This window comes from Thamnophis elegans, chromosome Z (assembly GCF_009769535.1).
Source record: "Thamnophis elegans isolate rThaEle1 chromosome Z, rThaEle1.pri, whole genome shotgun sequence".
Classification (NCBI taxonomy): Eukaryota; Metazoa; Chordata; class Lepidosauria; order Squamata; family Colubridae; genus Thamnophis; species Thamnophis elegans.
Genome location: NC_045558.1, coordinates 112805205 through 112820999, shown reverse-complemented (window position 1 = coordinate 112820999; position 15795 = coordinate 112805205). Strand labels below are relative to the sequence as shown.

The window sequence follows — 15795 nt, the reverse complement described above, 5'->3', positions numbered from 1 at the left end:
TGCTAACTGATGAAACATGTGCTAGCATTCTTGTGTTGTTTCTATAATGCTTCAAATAATTATTGGCATAAAAATTCTACATAGCCTTAAATCCAAATTGTAATCTAGATTATTCTTAACTACCACAATAACATATTTTTTTCTATAAAAATAGTTAATTGGATTGTTATCCACCTACTTTATTTATACACATATAGGGTAGTTGAACTTGACATCTGATGATAATATGTGCACATCCTTTAAGTTTTCTTTGAAGCAATATAGAAGCAAGTGGTATTGTCTTCTGACTTTTTTTTAACTTCCCAGTCCAGCCCAAAATTTTAGAATTGCCCCATTCTACTTTGTTTCTGAACTTTACTATGTGATCAAAGGAATTCAAGGGGAAAAGGCTTTGTAAACATAGGTTAGGGTTGCATGTCTTCCGACGTCTTGGATTGCTGACCCATTTGGATCAGCAAAAAGCTCATTCAAAGAGCATCCATCTTTCTCTATGTGAGCAGACTCCTTTAACATTCACAGTTTCAGAAGATGGCATGGGTTTCTTTTCTCTAGTATGTCTGAACTTGATTCTAGGTCACCATATAATCACACCAGATTTTACAACTTATTTTGCAGTGGTTATAAAACAAGTGCCACAGTTATTAATGTTGTGATCATTAAGGGAAACCACTGAGTGCTATGTTTCCCCCCCCCTGAAACTGGAAGTAAACACCAATTTCCAACAGAAGCATTGTAAATCATGGCCACATAACCAGGTGATGCTTCAAATGGTCCAGTATTAAAAGGTGTGAAGAAACAAGTAGAAGAAAAGAAGATCCAATCGAAATAGAAGCGGAGTAACATTTTTCTTTGTTCTTGCAGAGCCCTTCATGGAAAACATCAGTGTTGGGTCAAATATGGTCAATGGCCTTCGAGAAATGTATAGCCGGGGAAGAGAACAAATCGCCTCTGAAGGGGACCCTGAAGGGGACACCATCTGCCTTGTGAAAGCCCCATCTGATCCTTCAGCAAGCAGCACTGACTGACAGACTGGGAAGGGACAAAAGTTTAAGTGTTAGAAAAACAGAAGCTACTGTCAGAAATAGGTCCTTCTGTGATCCGCTCACAGGATGTCATAACCATGTCATCAGTTCTCATGTTGTTAGCATGAATGTTTAGAGACTTTTGCTGGCATCCCTTGGACTGATCAACTATTCTCACTATCCCAGAAATTGAAGTAATTAGACAAGGATTGAAGACAACATGGATGTACTAAGAGATATCCATGATATTCTTACAAGATGGGGCTTTGGCAAATTGTTTTCAAACTCCTTGTTTTCATTATTGTTCATTATAAGTGACAACATTTGATTTAATATCCTCACTAGAACCATCATAGATCACACTTGCTGCATATTAAAAAGTTAGATCCAATCCCTAATACAATAATAAAAAGCCAATATACAAATAGGTTGAAGGGCCTCTCATTCTGAAAAATATAGGACAGTACAGCTTTTGTACAAGGTGTAGACAAATCCTATATCACACATTTGAATCAACTTTCCTGCAAATCCACATCAAAATATAAGCAGAGTTGAACTAACTGAGCTATAAAGTTTAGACAATCCCTGAAACATATCAAGATAAACATGTCAACCTGAATTGGGTCCATCTTGGAGTCAGGGGTATGCAAAATTTATTTGTTTCCATCAAAATTTTCTTTATATATTTTTTATGCTGGACAAGGAACGTTTGATGTTTACAACTTTCTTAAAATTCCCCTATTTAGCTTTCATTTGGGTATATTTTTTTCTACATTATAAATATCTGAATTCTTTTTTATATCCAACTACTCCAAGTACATCAGCTACCTTAGTGGTAGAATCTAGCTAACCTTATTTGATCTAAAAAAATCTAAGGATAATAACAGTTGTATGAAAAACATCCAGGAAATCTCAATGATGTAGGCTAATCCCTGAAGATATCAATAAGAAACCATCTCAGTATTACTATTTAAAAAAGCCAGCATGGACATATCCATGTTGTCATCATAAGCCAAGCTCATCTTCAGGGAGATTGTATTTTTGTACCCTCAAAATGAGCATTTTTAAATATATATATTTTCCAAATACCCTCCTTTTTGTGCATTTTTGAGGATAATACAGAGAAAGGCAAATACTTTCAGGCTGTACCAAAGGCCATTTTCACAAGTAATATCATTTATACCCCTTAAAATCCCCTTAAAATCCGTACAGAATTTCTTTTCCATCCCATGTTTGTCTATCTGAAACTTCACTCCCATTTGTAATTTTGCCTACTTTAACCTTTGGTGTAATGGGGGAAATGGTTTAGTTGCTTATGGTGATATAGATGAATTGAATTTTACATTTAAAGCTAAACTACATAAATATTTGTTATGTAACTTCATTCTGAGCATTTCTATTAGGAGTAATCTGTATAATCAAAAAATTTTCTTGTATAAAAATACACTTTTGGGGAGAAATAATAAACATCAAATCAAAGAAAAGGGGAGAGTTGTCCATCAATAAGTTGTCGATATCCTAGTTATGAAGGAAGGTGTGTAATGAGAAAGATTTCAACCCACAAGATAAGCATGGGATGCAGGTTTGAAGGTTTATAACTTTTTTCATATTTTTTTTAAGATGAAAAAAGCTATAATTAAGAATCAATGTAGCTGATGAAATCATTTCAACGATCCAAATATTTGTCTAAAAAAATGGTGTACAGCTGGTGGCCCCTAAAATTTGACTGTGGCCTCTCCAAATATGCAACTGAATTACTCTTTAATGTACTGAAAAGTGCTGATCCAATTCGTAAAAAGTAACCGTTCCTTCCATTCAAGCTAAATTCCCGATTAGTTTTCTAATCTCCATTTTTTTCTCTTAACCCTTTGACTCATCTTTCACCCAAGTCTTTCCAATGAATGTAATATATTCTCGCTGTCTTTAAAAATTTAGATATTTGAAGTTTATTGTTGAGGAGATGGGTTTTTTTTTCTTTTTCAGAGGAAATAGCCTTTCAGAGACTTGGCAAAAATGGGTTCAAGAAACAAGATTTTAGAACAGAAATCCAAGATATCTGTGGTATAATACTATTATAGTTCTTCCTTGAGTTAGTAAGAGGAAAATGCAGAATGTCTTTTTCTTCAGCAGAATAATTTTCTGCTTTCTGGTTTTAGCATTATTAGCCTGTCTTTGCTGTCTCTACAGTAGCAGGAAATGTATAAAACATAGACAATTTGGCTTTTAGATGTTGAAATTCTTCAAACAATACTGATAGGACATTATTGATTGACCAGCTTTCTCTGCCAGAAGACCATTGTTTACTAAATAAGGCCTCCATGGCCCATTAGATCCAGAGTACAAAGTCTAGGAGAGCAAAGTGGATTGTCATAAACTGGGGCACCCCCTTTTCCTCTCTCTGATGCCATTTCTCTCTCTCACTTTCAGTTGCCTTCCTCTTTCTGTCTTTTCTCTCCCTGAAATATCTTGTTGTTTTGTTTTTGGCCACTTTGTGAATGGAAAGGCTTTTAAAATTAATCTAAACTGAGACAAGCATAGCAGAGTGCAAAATTCAAGATGGCAACTTTGATAGCACAAAGCCCCACTCCTGATCTCCTTGTATTGACGTGGCTTCTATGTTCATTTAATTTTAAGGGATTGCATTTAAGACACCACAGAAATGTAGATTCCAAACATCCAAAAATATAGCTTTAAAACATTAGGGTTTCATTTGCTTCAAAAATTCCCAAAATGAGTGAGGGTGGGGGTGATGTTATGTTCATTTCAGAGAGTGCATTTCAAAACATTTCAGAGAATACATTTCAAAACACCAAGAAAAAATAAAGTTACCAATTACCTAGGATCAATATAGAAAAGTTCAACAATATGGTTCAATGAAAATCCTTTAGAGCTGTTAATTATTACCTTTATAGCTAGCAAAGAAGCTTGCTAAAAAAAAAAAAGATTAGAGGAATCCATGTAACTTCCTGTAGGGTTTGTGATTCAGTATAATCTGTATCATGTTGGCTTGTTTCCTTTGGCGACCATAATCAAAACAACAGATAAAAGCTTCTGACCCATTGTTGAAAGAAATGTCATTCTGGGTTCAGCTCCAAGTGGAGGGAAAGACACGGGAGACATGAAGGCAGCTTGGAAAGATGGTTTAATGGTGGACAGGCCACATGGCTTGAGTCCTGAACAGAAAAGGTGATCACATGCTTCAATGTTGGGTAGAGAAGAAGAGAGGAGAAGGGCTGAGATGCTGAAAGTCCCTGGTTTTATGCCCTCTCTGGCCTTTGATCTTGAGCTTGTATTCTGATTAGTTGTCAGACTCCCATGGGGCCATGCAGGGGCAACTCTCTAAGCTGTGTTTTGAATCCAGGTTTGGTTGATTTCTCAGATGCCATGTGGGGAGTGAGTGAAGGCTAGTCATGCCTTAATCCCATCACCCTGGAACTGAAGGGGAGAATTCTTTATTATGTAAAGGGATTGGCTTAATCTTAATGGCCCATTGACAAAAGAGGGATGAACAGGAAGCTGCAGGGAGCTATTCTGTCTTTAAAACATGTTTCTCCCTTTTCACATCTAGGGTAATCTGCCTTTTCAATATTTCCTAAGATATTTCATTTTTCTGGGAGAGGGCTGGGTGATAATTTCCTACACCATCCTAATGGGGACTGGTTCTAAAATGGCTTAAGAAAATTATGTCTAAAATGAAGTACATCAGAGGCAGCCTAGTCCTCCCACTTCCACATTCTTCACTAGAGTATTCTCCTGATATTCTGTCCTCCAAAATTTATATCTCAGGCATAAGTTAAACCTTCAGTGAAGCTTATTGGTATGTAAAGGCATGGAATTCCTAAAGAAGATATTAATTCTCATTACCATATTCCTTTGTTGCTGTTGAAGTTCTCAGGATTGTGACAAACTGGCATAAATATTACTGTCTGCTGTTCTCTCTTGCCTTCCTTCAGCCTTAGCAGGAAACTCCCTGCCTGGGTCTTTGGGCCAGCTTCCTGAAAGTGGTTTTGGATTTCTTTAGGCTAAGTAGTTAAGAATTCCTATAAGATCTGTTTGTATATCTGCCTCTTAGCCGCTTGATAGCAGAAGTGCCCGGTGTCCTTCCATATTATCAGTTTTCCTTGGACAGCAGGCTTCCCTTAGACATAATTTCTATCTCTTGCCCACAAGCACTCATAGGCTTCTTTACCTTCTTTGTCATTGTTCTGTTACTTCATTCACTTGTTTGATTGATCAACAGTAGGCATCACTGCTGATGAAGTGATGGTCTCCTCAGAGCATTCCATCTAGACTGTGGATTTTCCGATAACGATAAAAGAGATTGCACTGTGTTGAGAAACTCCTGCTACTTTTTTTCAAGAACTGTAAGAGTTAGCACTGCATATAAGAATTCAAACTCTACAAGATAGTGGATGTAGTGTCACAATCCAAACCTTGTCCATTTTGAACATGTATGTGTTGATGTATTACAAAAGAGACAGGGTTTACATCTGATGCTAATCCTACATCTAGCCAATTTTCACAAACATGTTAATACACGTGGAGGAAACAAGTTTCTGCTGTATGACAGTAACACTACCTGTGGAATAAAATAAACCATAAAGCAAGTGGCAATTTTGAAGTCTGCAGTGGTAAAAGAATTTATAGACTGTTCTGTTTCCTTCAGTGATGATGATTACTTGGCCCTGTTTGGAAACCAGCTTGGCACAATTTAGAAAAATGCCTTGCCGTTTCCTGACTGGTACAATCTGGGAGTTCCTTCAGTGGGCCATCAGGATTGTGTGATTAAGAAGTCATTCCAGATACAGTATATTTATTATTTTCAGTTGTAGATACATGAATAGAAGGAAGTCCCAGAACTTGGTGGCCTCAAACAACATATGAGACTCCAAATATAACTCAGCTTCAGAAAGGAAAGGAGAAGGAAAATCAGAACATAGAAGAGGAATCCTGTAGAGAATTTTGTACAAACGATATAAATTATAGCATTTAATTTTAAGGGACTAAACTTCAGCTAAATTTCAGCTATCACTAAGACAGACCACAGTTTTGATTTAGTTAACTTCAGCTAACTTAGTCTGTATCTAATCTGAATACCTTACATATGTTTATGATCCTCCTTCCTTCATCCAAGGAATTGAAGTCTAACCCATTATCATTATAAGTGACGCTGAGGGCTGATTGGTTTGAGGATTTTATTTATTTATTTATTTAAAAATTTCAAACAAAAATGAGAGCAAGAATAAAAGAATAAAAATACCATGACAGATATGATAGGCATGTTAGTGCACTTATGCACACCCCCTCTACTAATCACTTAAGTATGATGTAATATCCATGGAAGTAAATTTGTAACTGAAGCTGTGAAAAATTGTAGCTGAAATAACTGAATCAGGTAGAGCATCCCAAACTTTGACAATCTATTACAGAAATCATATTTTTTACAGTCAAGTTTAGAAAGATTTATATTAAGTTTAAAGTGGTTGTTAGTGTGTATTATTGTGATTAAAACAGAAAAAGTCATTTACAGGTAAAACATTACTACGTATAATTTTGTATGCAATACCTAGGCCTGACTGCAAGCTTCGCAGTTCTAAGTTATCAAGGCTAGTAGCATAGTGAGTTCTATTATGTACAGAAGAGTGCAAAACTTCTTGTGAAATACTTCTGAACCCGCTCGATTGTACTGATTGTACTAATCCAAAGCAGAATATTCCAGCTTCTACTGCCATAATATTCCAGGCTAATCCTAAAACTAGGGACAAAGTCCAGCAATGTTCCTTGAAAGATCAGTCACTGGAGGAGGAATAGAAGTTATTGAAGAAACAATACATGAACTCTTCCCATTCTCTATATACTTTCTTCCCTAAGAAGATCATGAGAAAGGGATGGACCTGGAGTCAAAAAGACAAGTTGAAGTGAGCTCCTTCACCTTTGAAGCATTTTACTCCTGTTTCTTCTGGAATGCATGCCTTTTCTTCAGTGTCACAGATTTTCAGTTCATTATTTTTCTGTGACTGTTTGATTTTTCCTGCTGCTGTCTCTTCCATGTGGGTTCTTAGACGTGTTACCAATGCACTCTTCTGACAGAATCTCCTCCCACATTCCAGGCAGCAACACGGGTGCTCCCTGGTATGGATTCTCCGATGTACAAGGAGATCTGAAAACCTAGTGAATCTCCTTTCACACAAGGAAATAGTTTTTCTCTTGTGTGAATTTTCTGGTGCCGGGTGAGGTCCGATGGATAACTGAATCTGTAGCAAAAGGGGTTTTCCCCAAAGTGTGTCCATTGGTATGAAATCAGGTTAGAGCCCTGGATTGTTTCCCACACTCGGCACAGGAAAATGGTTTTTCTCCTGTATGGATCCATTTGTATATTGTGAGGGTAGAAGAAGAAACAAATCTTTTCCCACATTCTAGGCAGATATAAGGTTTTTGGCCCGTGTGGATACGTTCATCTACTTTAAATGCTGACTGATGGCTGAAGTACTGTTGGCAATGAGAACAATGATAAGGCTGTTCTCCAGAGTGGACTCTCTAATGACTGATCAGCGATGGTCTCTGGGCAAATGATACACCGCATTCAGTGAACATGTATAGTTTTTCCCCTGCATGAATTTTCTGATGTCTAGTCAGGTGGGACAATTGACTAAATCTTATCCCACATTCCATGCAGTGAAAAGCCTTGGCACCTGTGTGAATGTTGTCATGTTTCGCCAAGTCTGATAGCATCACAAAACATTTCCCGCAGTCAATACAATTGTAGGGTTTCTCCTTTTTGAGAGCCCCTTGCAAAATACCATGTGTCCCCTCGCCTTTGATCTCTTGATTCTGAATGGCTCCTGCTCCTCTGTCGGTGATTCCGGAACCTAGGAGATAGTGCAGAAAGAATTTCAGAGGTTGTTACTTAATGCACTGGTGTGATCAAGATCTTGAAAACCCCGAAAAGATATCCCAATTTGTTAAAAGTTGTTTTCTACTAACAACAGCTTTAGATATTCCACTTCTATGTAATATGGGAACTTACTGTTTATTCTAAACAAGTTGCTTAGAAGATTCTAGAGATAAGCCAGACTACATGTTGTACAGCAGAGAATGGTAACTATAAAACTTGGTATTTTGGGGTAATGAAGGATCAGAGGCTGCAACTGGCAGGACAACAGGTAGAATTGAAAGGTTTGCCTCCTTTTTATACATGGATGGCTGTCAGCATCTAGCTAACCTTAGTTGATCTTACAGTGGAATGGAATGCATTATAAGTAGACCTTGACTTACAACGATTCATTTAGTGACCAAAGTTACAATGGCATTGAAAAAAAATGACTTATGAATTTTTTTTTACACTCACAACCATTGTAACAGTCTCATAGTCACATGATCAAAATTTGGACGCTTGGCAACTGGATGTATTTATGGTCATAGGGTCACATAATCATGAAATCCTCTTTTGCAATCTTTTGACAAGCAAAGCCAATGGGGAAGACCGATTCACTTAACAACTGCAGTGAATCAGATAACAACTGTGGCAAGAAAGGCCCTTAAATGGGGCGAAACTAACTTAACAACTGTCTTGTCTATCAATGGATATGTTGGGTTCCATTTTAGTCATAAATGGAGAATTACCTATATTATTTGGATGTAAAATCAAGAAATCATCGCACCATAGGCTAGATGTAAAAACAAGCTTTGTTAAAAGGCAATGCCAACCTCTTCTGCATCATTTCAAAGAATACACAACTAAATGCATGGTGTTACTAGGTATCAAATTTGATTCAACTATAACCTTACGTTATATGATGCTTATAACACAGGCTGGGATTTTAATTTAGTTTTCCTATTTTGGACTTACTTGGGTATGTTTTTGTTCCAGAGAGAAAGCAAAAGTCAGCAGTATATGGTGCCAGGAGTTACCAAAAAAGATTTCACAAGTTGCAATTTCTAACTTTCCTATAGAAATCCTCTTCTTTTGAAATACAGCTAGGAATTTGCAAAATGTAATTTCAAAATGTTTTGAGAATGAACTTTTATAGAAAGGCCCATCCAAAGTATGAAAGGGACACCTCACAAGTGAAGATGGACTGACTTCCAGCATTTTCATACTCCAGTGATGGCGAACCTTTTCAGCACTTCCGGTGCCCAAACGAGAACATGCATGCATGCATGTGCATGTCCATATGCCAAAACACCAGAAACCAGAAGAACAGCTGGCCGGAGCACATGTGCATGCCAGCCAGCTGCTCTTCATGCACACCAGAGCACCGGAAGCCTTAAGACCAGCTGGCTGGTGTGTGAATGCCTGGTTTTTTGGGCATGTTTTCAGGCTATTTTTGGCCTGAAAAAATGGCTCCGAAACAGCCAAAAAATGTTCGACAAATGGCCCAAAGACGGTTGAAAAAATAGCCCAGAAAAGCCCAGAAAATGGCCTGTTTTGGGGGCATTTTCCAGGCCATTTTTAGACCATTTTCTGGTGCTCCAGCACTGTGAAGACCAGCTAGCTGGCGCGCATGTGCATTCTGGAAATCAGAAGAGCAGCTGGCAACAGCGCATGTGCTCATAGAGAAGGCTCTGTGTGCCACCTCTGGCACATGTGCCATAGGTTCACCACAGTGGTGGGTTTCAAAAAAATTTAGAACCTATTCTGTAGGTGTGGCCTGTTTTCTGAGAGTGGCTTGGTGGTCATGTGACCAGATGGGAGTGGTTTGGTGGTCATATGACCAGATGGGAGTGGCTTGGTGGTCATGTGACCAGGTGGGCATGGCCAAGTTGGAAAATGTGGTGAAACTCACTTAACAATGCTCTTGCTTAGCAAACAAAATTTTGGCCTCAATTGTGATCATAAGTTCACTCTCTCTCTCTCTCTCTCTCCCTCCCTCCCTCCCTCCCTCCCTCACTCACTCACTCACTCACTCCCTTATTTCTCTCTCCCCCACTTACTTTCTTTCTTTCCCTTCCTTCTTTCCTTCTTTTCTTTCTCTCTCTAACTTTCTTTCTCTTTATCATTCTTTCTTTCTGTCTCTGTCTCTCTCTCTCTCTCTGTCTCTCTCTCTCTCACACACACAATTTCTCTCATGTCTGCCACTGACATCTCTCAAAGAGAAAGAAGGATTCCTGCCTTGGGAAGGGGTGGGACTAGATTACTTCCATGTTCCCTTGCATTCTTTTATATTCTCTGTCACATTTAGTCACAAACAGCCCCATTCACTTTAAAGTTGGTCACAAACTCCACTCACCCTATGCGCGCCCTGGTCCCAACCAAAGAAGTGAGCTGTGGAGCAGGAGAAAGGGGGGTGAGTCTGTGGCTCCATGTTTTTCGATCTTCTTCCCTGTCTCGGTTCTGTGGGTAGGAGGTGCTGCTGCTGAGGAGGTGCAGCAGTGGTGGCGGGGGAGTTGGGGCACTGCCCACTACCCACAGCGAGCCCAGGAGCAGTAGCCACTGCCAGCTGCTCCATGCCGCCATCACTCACTCCCCTTCAGGCCATCGGCTGGGCACACAGAGGGGGCGTGGTGACACAGAGGGCAGCCAAGAGGGGACAGGGCTTTGGGGGGCAAAGAAGAGCCAAACTGAGGGGAAAAAAAGCTCTGCCAGTTGGGGTGCGGGTGAGTCGCTCCATGGCAGGAGCCTTTAATTATTTTTTTCTCTTCCTCTCACGAGAGTCGCAACAGTGGCAGAGACAGGAGGAGCAACAGCTTGTCATGCGCTCTCAATCTGGCCTGCCTGAGGAACAGGAGGGGAGTTTGGCTGTTTAAAAAGCCTGGCGTGGAACTTTCCTGTTCCTTCTTTTGCTGTTTGAACATGCCACGCGGGGTGCGCTGCCTTGTCTTTCACAGCCGCCTTGTTTCCAATTGGGGGGATCCATGAAGAGGGACAGAAAAGATGGATTTCTTCCCCCCAAATGGAAATGAGGCAGTTGTCAAAGCAAGAGAGTGCCCCCCCCCAATGTGGCTTGTTCAAAAAAAAAGAGGAATTAACAGGAGGGGGATTCGTTGGACAAGCCAACAGGCACGCGCTGCTCTCTCCTCTGACAGCTACCTCATTTCTAATGAAGGGGTGGGGAATCCATGCGATTTCCTACCTCTGCATGGATTCCCCGCTCTCCCTCTGCGCGCCCAACAGCCAAACCCTCCCAGAAGGCTTCTGCTGGTGGGTGAGCGAGGGGGGGGGAGAGGAGCAGGCTAGGGCAGAGAGTGTTCTGGTATCGGGCCCTGGAAGCCCCGGTACGGGAAGGCATGCTAAATTATTTCAACCGGTACACGTGTACTGGCAGAACCAGCTGAAACTCACCTCTGGTTCACCATCATGGTCATAGTCCTTTTCAGAATATTGTGATGTAGAATGAAACACAGGCCTGATCATATGATCTTACACTGAGCTGAGTAGAGCAAGACTATCACCACTTGCAAATTAAAGGCTTACCTAACAAGCTTGCTTTCCCATTATCATGTTTCTTGACTTCCTTGGCAAGAAGCCTTTGTCTGGCATCTGACATGGCCTGCTTGCCTTCGGAGAGATTTACAGCTGCCTCTTGAAATGAGTCAGACTCCTGAAATGACACTGTAAGTTAATATCCAAGCCCCTTTTTCCCAAAAATTTTTTTAGCAAAATGATATCATGTCAACAGATAAAGCCAATAGAAATGAAAACAGCTGCAGATAAGAAGTCATGCATTAAAACATTAACTATTATACAGAACACTGTTTAGGTGTTTATGAACATTTTGTATATGGGCAAAAATGAAGGAACCAACACCTGCAAACTCATTGGCATTAATCTTAAGTTTTACATAATTGGCCAAAGCATAAAGGTTCCCCCTGCTTTTTTGGAAGGGAGGAAGGCAACTGTAGGTCACAAGACAAAGGAAAATAACACAACGATTTCAGAAAAGTTAGGATTTTACTCCCTTTCCTACTTTTTTAAGGCTATGTATACATAAAAAATAGGGCTGTGAAAGTTGGACTATAAGAAAGTCTGAGCACCAAAGAATTGAGACTTCTGAACTATGGTGCTGAAGAAGATTCCTGAGAGTCTAGTGGACTGCAAGGCAATCAAACTGATCAGTCCTAGAGGAGATCAACCCTGACTACTCTTTAGAAAGCCAGATCCTGAAGATGAAACTCAAATAGTTTGGCCACCTAAGGAGAAAGAAGGACTCACTGGATAAGAACCTAATACTGGGAAAGATTGAGGGTGAAAGAAGAAGGGGGCGACAGAGAATGAGGTGACTGGATGGAGTCACTGAAGTAGTAGGTGTGAGTTTAAATGGACTCCAGAGGATGGTAGAGGACAGAAGGGCCTGGAGGAACGTTATCCATGGAGTCACAGTGGGTTGGACATGACTTCGCAGCTAACAACAACAATGCATAAAATAATAGATATCCATCCCAATGGCAATTATTGTACTACAATCCTATGGGGTCTTAGCCCATTTTTTTTAGCTTCCCCCATCTTAAAAAAAAATCATCTGGAAATTTTGCTGCTATCATGGCATCAGATGCCACTGTTTGTGCCTGCAAGTTGCCCAACCTGATGTCCAAAAATCCTTCTTGATTAGACTGCAAAGCTAAGCCAAAAGCTTCAAACTTCTGGATCCATTTGCTTTTTTTCATCTGGATATTTGGAATTTTGAAAATACATAACAGGCATTCTGAGGCATCATAGTATGCATGGCTAATTATAATAGAAGTAGTATGAAAGGACTGCTTCTCATTAAAATATATAAATCTTCTGGTAGGGCAGAGTGTACAAAGAGGCAAGAAAAGTGTTGTTGGGCACACTAACAATATGGGCACCAACTCAAGTAGCCACACTTGAAACCAAATAAGGAGACCTACCTATTTTGGGGGCATTTTCAACTGAATGGCAAAAACCACAGTTTTGTTAAGAATCACTAGAAAGGAAGATTCAACCTTATTTTCCTCCTAGCTGTCCTCTAGAAGATCAGAAGAGTTCTTTTCCAGAAGATTTTTGTCATTGATTCTAGCAAACATTATGAGAGCAAAAGGAAGTGAGACTTGAATCTCACTGCTACTGAGAAATAGTATGGAGTGCTGTGTGTGCACTTCTGAATAACTGGGCTGAATCATAATTCTTCTTCACTTGCATAATTCCAAAGGGATCTGCAGAGTTCAGTGCACCATGTCTAAAAAAAAGACTTCCCTTGGTTAATTTGCATTAAGCAATACGCACATCAATGTGCCCCATGGCCAAATATGCAAATATCAGAGGTAAAGCTAGTAGTCTTTTCTCACCTTGTTTCTTCAAGATGTTTTTTGTAGGTAGAAAAGTTACATGTTGAATATTACAAGGTTCCAAACCTGGGGAACAGGAAAGCTAAGGTTTTCTGAAAAAACTCAAGTATGTAATTGTTTCTGAAGTGTTCTTAACACTTCAGAATGTGGTCCATGTGTAAAAGTGGTGGTAGTGGGGAAGCATTCCACCATGGTGTCAATAACTTAGCTCTTAGGAACCCCAAAGACTAACATGATGGAACAAAATTTGTTCAGAATTTGTTTATACAAAATGTCCTATAGATAACACTATTCACAAGACCAATATGGAAGACAGCTTTCGTGTGTGTGTGTGTGTGTGTGTGTGTGTGTGTGTGTGTGTGCATGTGCATGCGCACTAGAAATTGGTAAGGTTCATAAGCTTTGTATATTCTGGCATCCTAATCATTGCCTCAGCATGCATTAAGTCATCATAAGGTTAGTTAGAGCGTAACCAGAGTGGTATTCAGCCAGTTCTGACCGGTTCTCGTGAACCGGTAGTGGAACTTTTGAGTAGTTCAGAGAATTGGCAAATATCACCTCTGGGTGGCACTGCCCCCATCTATTCGCTGCCTCCTGAGTACCAGCTAATCAGCGTCCCCACCTGATCAGCTGGGTATTCTTCTGCTGCCCTGCACAGGAGAATGGAGCTGGAAAGCAGGGTAGTGGGGGGCGGGGGGAGGAAATGGGGATTTTGCAGTATCCTTGCTCTAGAGTGGGGTGGAAATGGAGATTTCACAGTATCCTTCCCCTGCCATACCCACCAAGCCATGCCCACCAAGTCATGCCATGACCACAGAACTGGTAGTAAAAAAATTTGAATCCCACCATTGCACATAACTATACATGAACACAGTATAGGTAGTCCTTGACTTATAATCATTCATTCAGTAACCATTCAAAGTTACAATTGCACTGAAAAAAGGGACTGATCAGTAGCCCTCGCACTTACAACTGACCAACATCCCCATGGTTATGTGATCAAAATATGTGCTTGGCAACTAAAATATATGACAACAGTTGTAATGTCCTGTGGTCATGGGATTGCCACTTGCAATCTTCCCAGCCATCTTCTGACAAGCAAAGTCAATGGGGAAAGCCAGATTCACTTAATGACCACATGATTCACTTAACAATTGCAGTGATTTGCTTAACAACTATGGTAAAAAAAGTTTTAAAATTGGGCATGACTCACTAAGCAACTGCCTTGCTTAACAACAAAAATTCTCGCCTCTGTTGTGGTCATAAACCAAAGATCACCTGTAATTTTATACTGTTAATCCATCTTGAGGCTGGATTAGCTTGTTGTGTGAGCTCAGCCATCATAAACCGAAAGATATATACATGTATGCTGCTAACATGGAGAGGCTTTTTATGCAACGCAATTGGTATTTTATCTTCCTGAAATATGGGTTACTCATTTTCTACACCATTTATGCAATAAATCTCCTTATCTGTGACTCACTTTCCAAATTCTCCTGCTGGCGCAAAAGAAACCCCTCTGCCAAGGCAACAGCTTGGGCATAGGTCTCAGAACCAATTCTCTGACCTGGCTTTGCCTTTGCCAAAACTGTCAGAAACTGCTCCAGAATTAGCAGCTCCAGGATCTGTTCCTTCGTGCAACTCTCTGATTCCAACCAGCAGTGGCAGAGTTCCTGTAACTGGCTAAAGACCTAACGGGGTCCCTCAACCTGCAGAGAACAGAAGAAGTGGAAGAGCTGCCACTGAATCTCAGCAGTACTTGAATTGTTGCTCATGGAAGTTGTTTTAATCCTCTTATGGTCCCCTTTGGCATTCAGATTACTTAAGATCTGTTGGGTTTCAGCCCCAAGAGTGGGCAGAAGGTGGATCACCCCTTCCCAAGACTACTGGCAGGCACCAACCACATGATCAAAGGTAGTCAAGTCCTCCCATAAGGTCAGACCTGGCAACTGTGAGGCTTCCCATCCTGAGATTGGATGTGGGACTGTTTTCAAATATTCTTGCCACTGACTTTTGAGGCAATGAGGAATTCCTTCCTGTGTTGATATGGCCCACTGGAACAGATCTTGAGCATCGCTAGAATGTATTGAAACAGTGTGTTTTTCCTGGTCCATCAGACCCTTTTGGCAAATGCCTTTCTTGGGCCTCTTTTTCCATCTTAGAAAAAATGTCAGATAGAGTTGAGTTCCTCAGAAGGAAGTCCACCTCTGCCCACCTGGAGGATTAGAGACCGAACTTCTATCAACAAAAATGTTTAAGCCTGCTGTCTTCAAATTTATGTGTGGAATGTCAAATAAGTAAAAGAAAGACATCATACCACTGCACAATTCCTACTTTGGAAACTGGATGAAAATGTCTTCTTGTAAATATGTTTTATTTTCATTTCATTTCGTACAGTCACATATATACTGTGCATAACCGGGGCATATAACATTGAACAATAAACACAGCCCTCCCTCTTGTCAACAATACCCCCCAAAATACAAACCCAATATACCACTTCGACCCACTATACACCCTTTCTTTC

At 40.2% G+C, this 15795-nt stretch overlaps 1 protein-coding gene across 1 annotated transcript in view; it reads left to right on the top strand.

The window, feature by feature from the left end:
- The window catches only part of LOC116520849 (deleted in malignant brain tumors 1 protein-like), a 34176-nt gene extending 32043 nt beyond the window's left edge, over positions 1-2133 (top strand). The window contains exon 13 of the mRNA XM_032235260.1: positions 862-2133. Within this exon, the coding sequence (XP_032091151.1) occupies positions 862-1025 (164 nt within the window). The 3' untranslated portion in view covers positions 1026-2133. The remainder of the gene's footprint in view (positions 1-861) is intronic.
- Positions 2134-15795: the final 13662 nt, after the last annotated feature.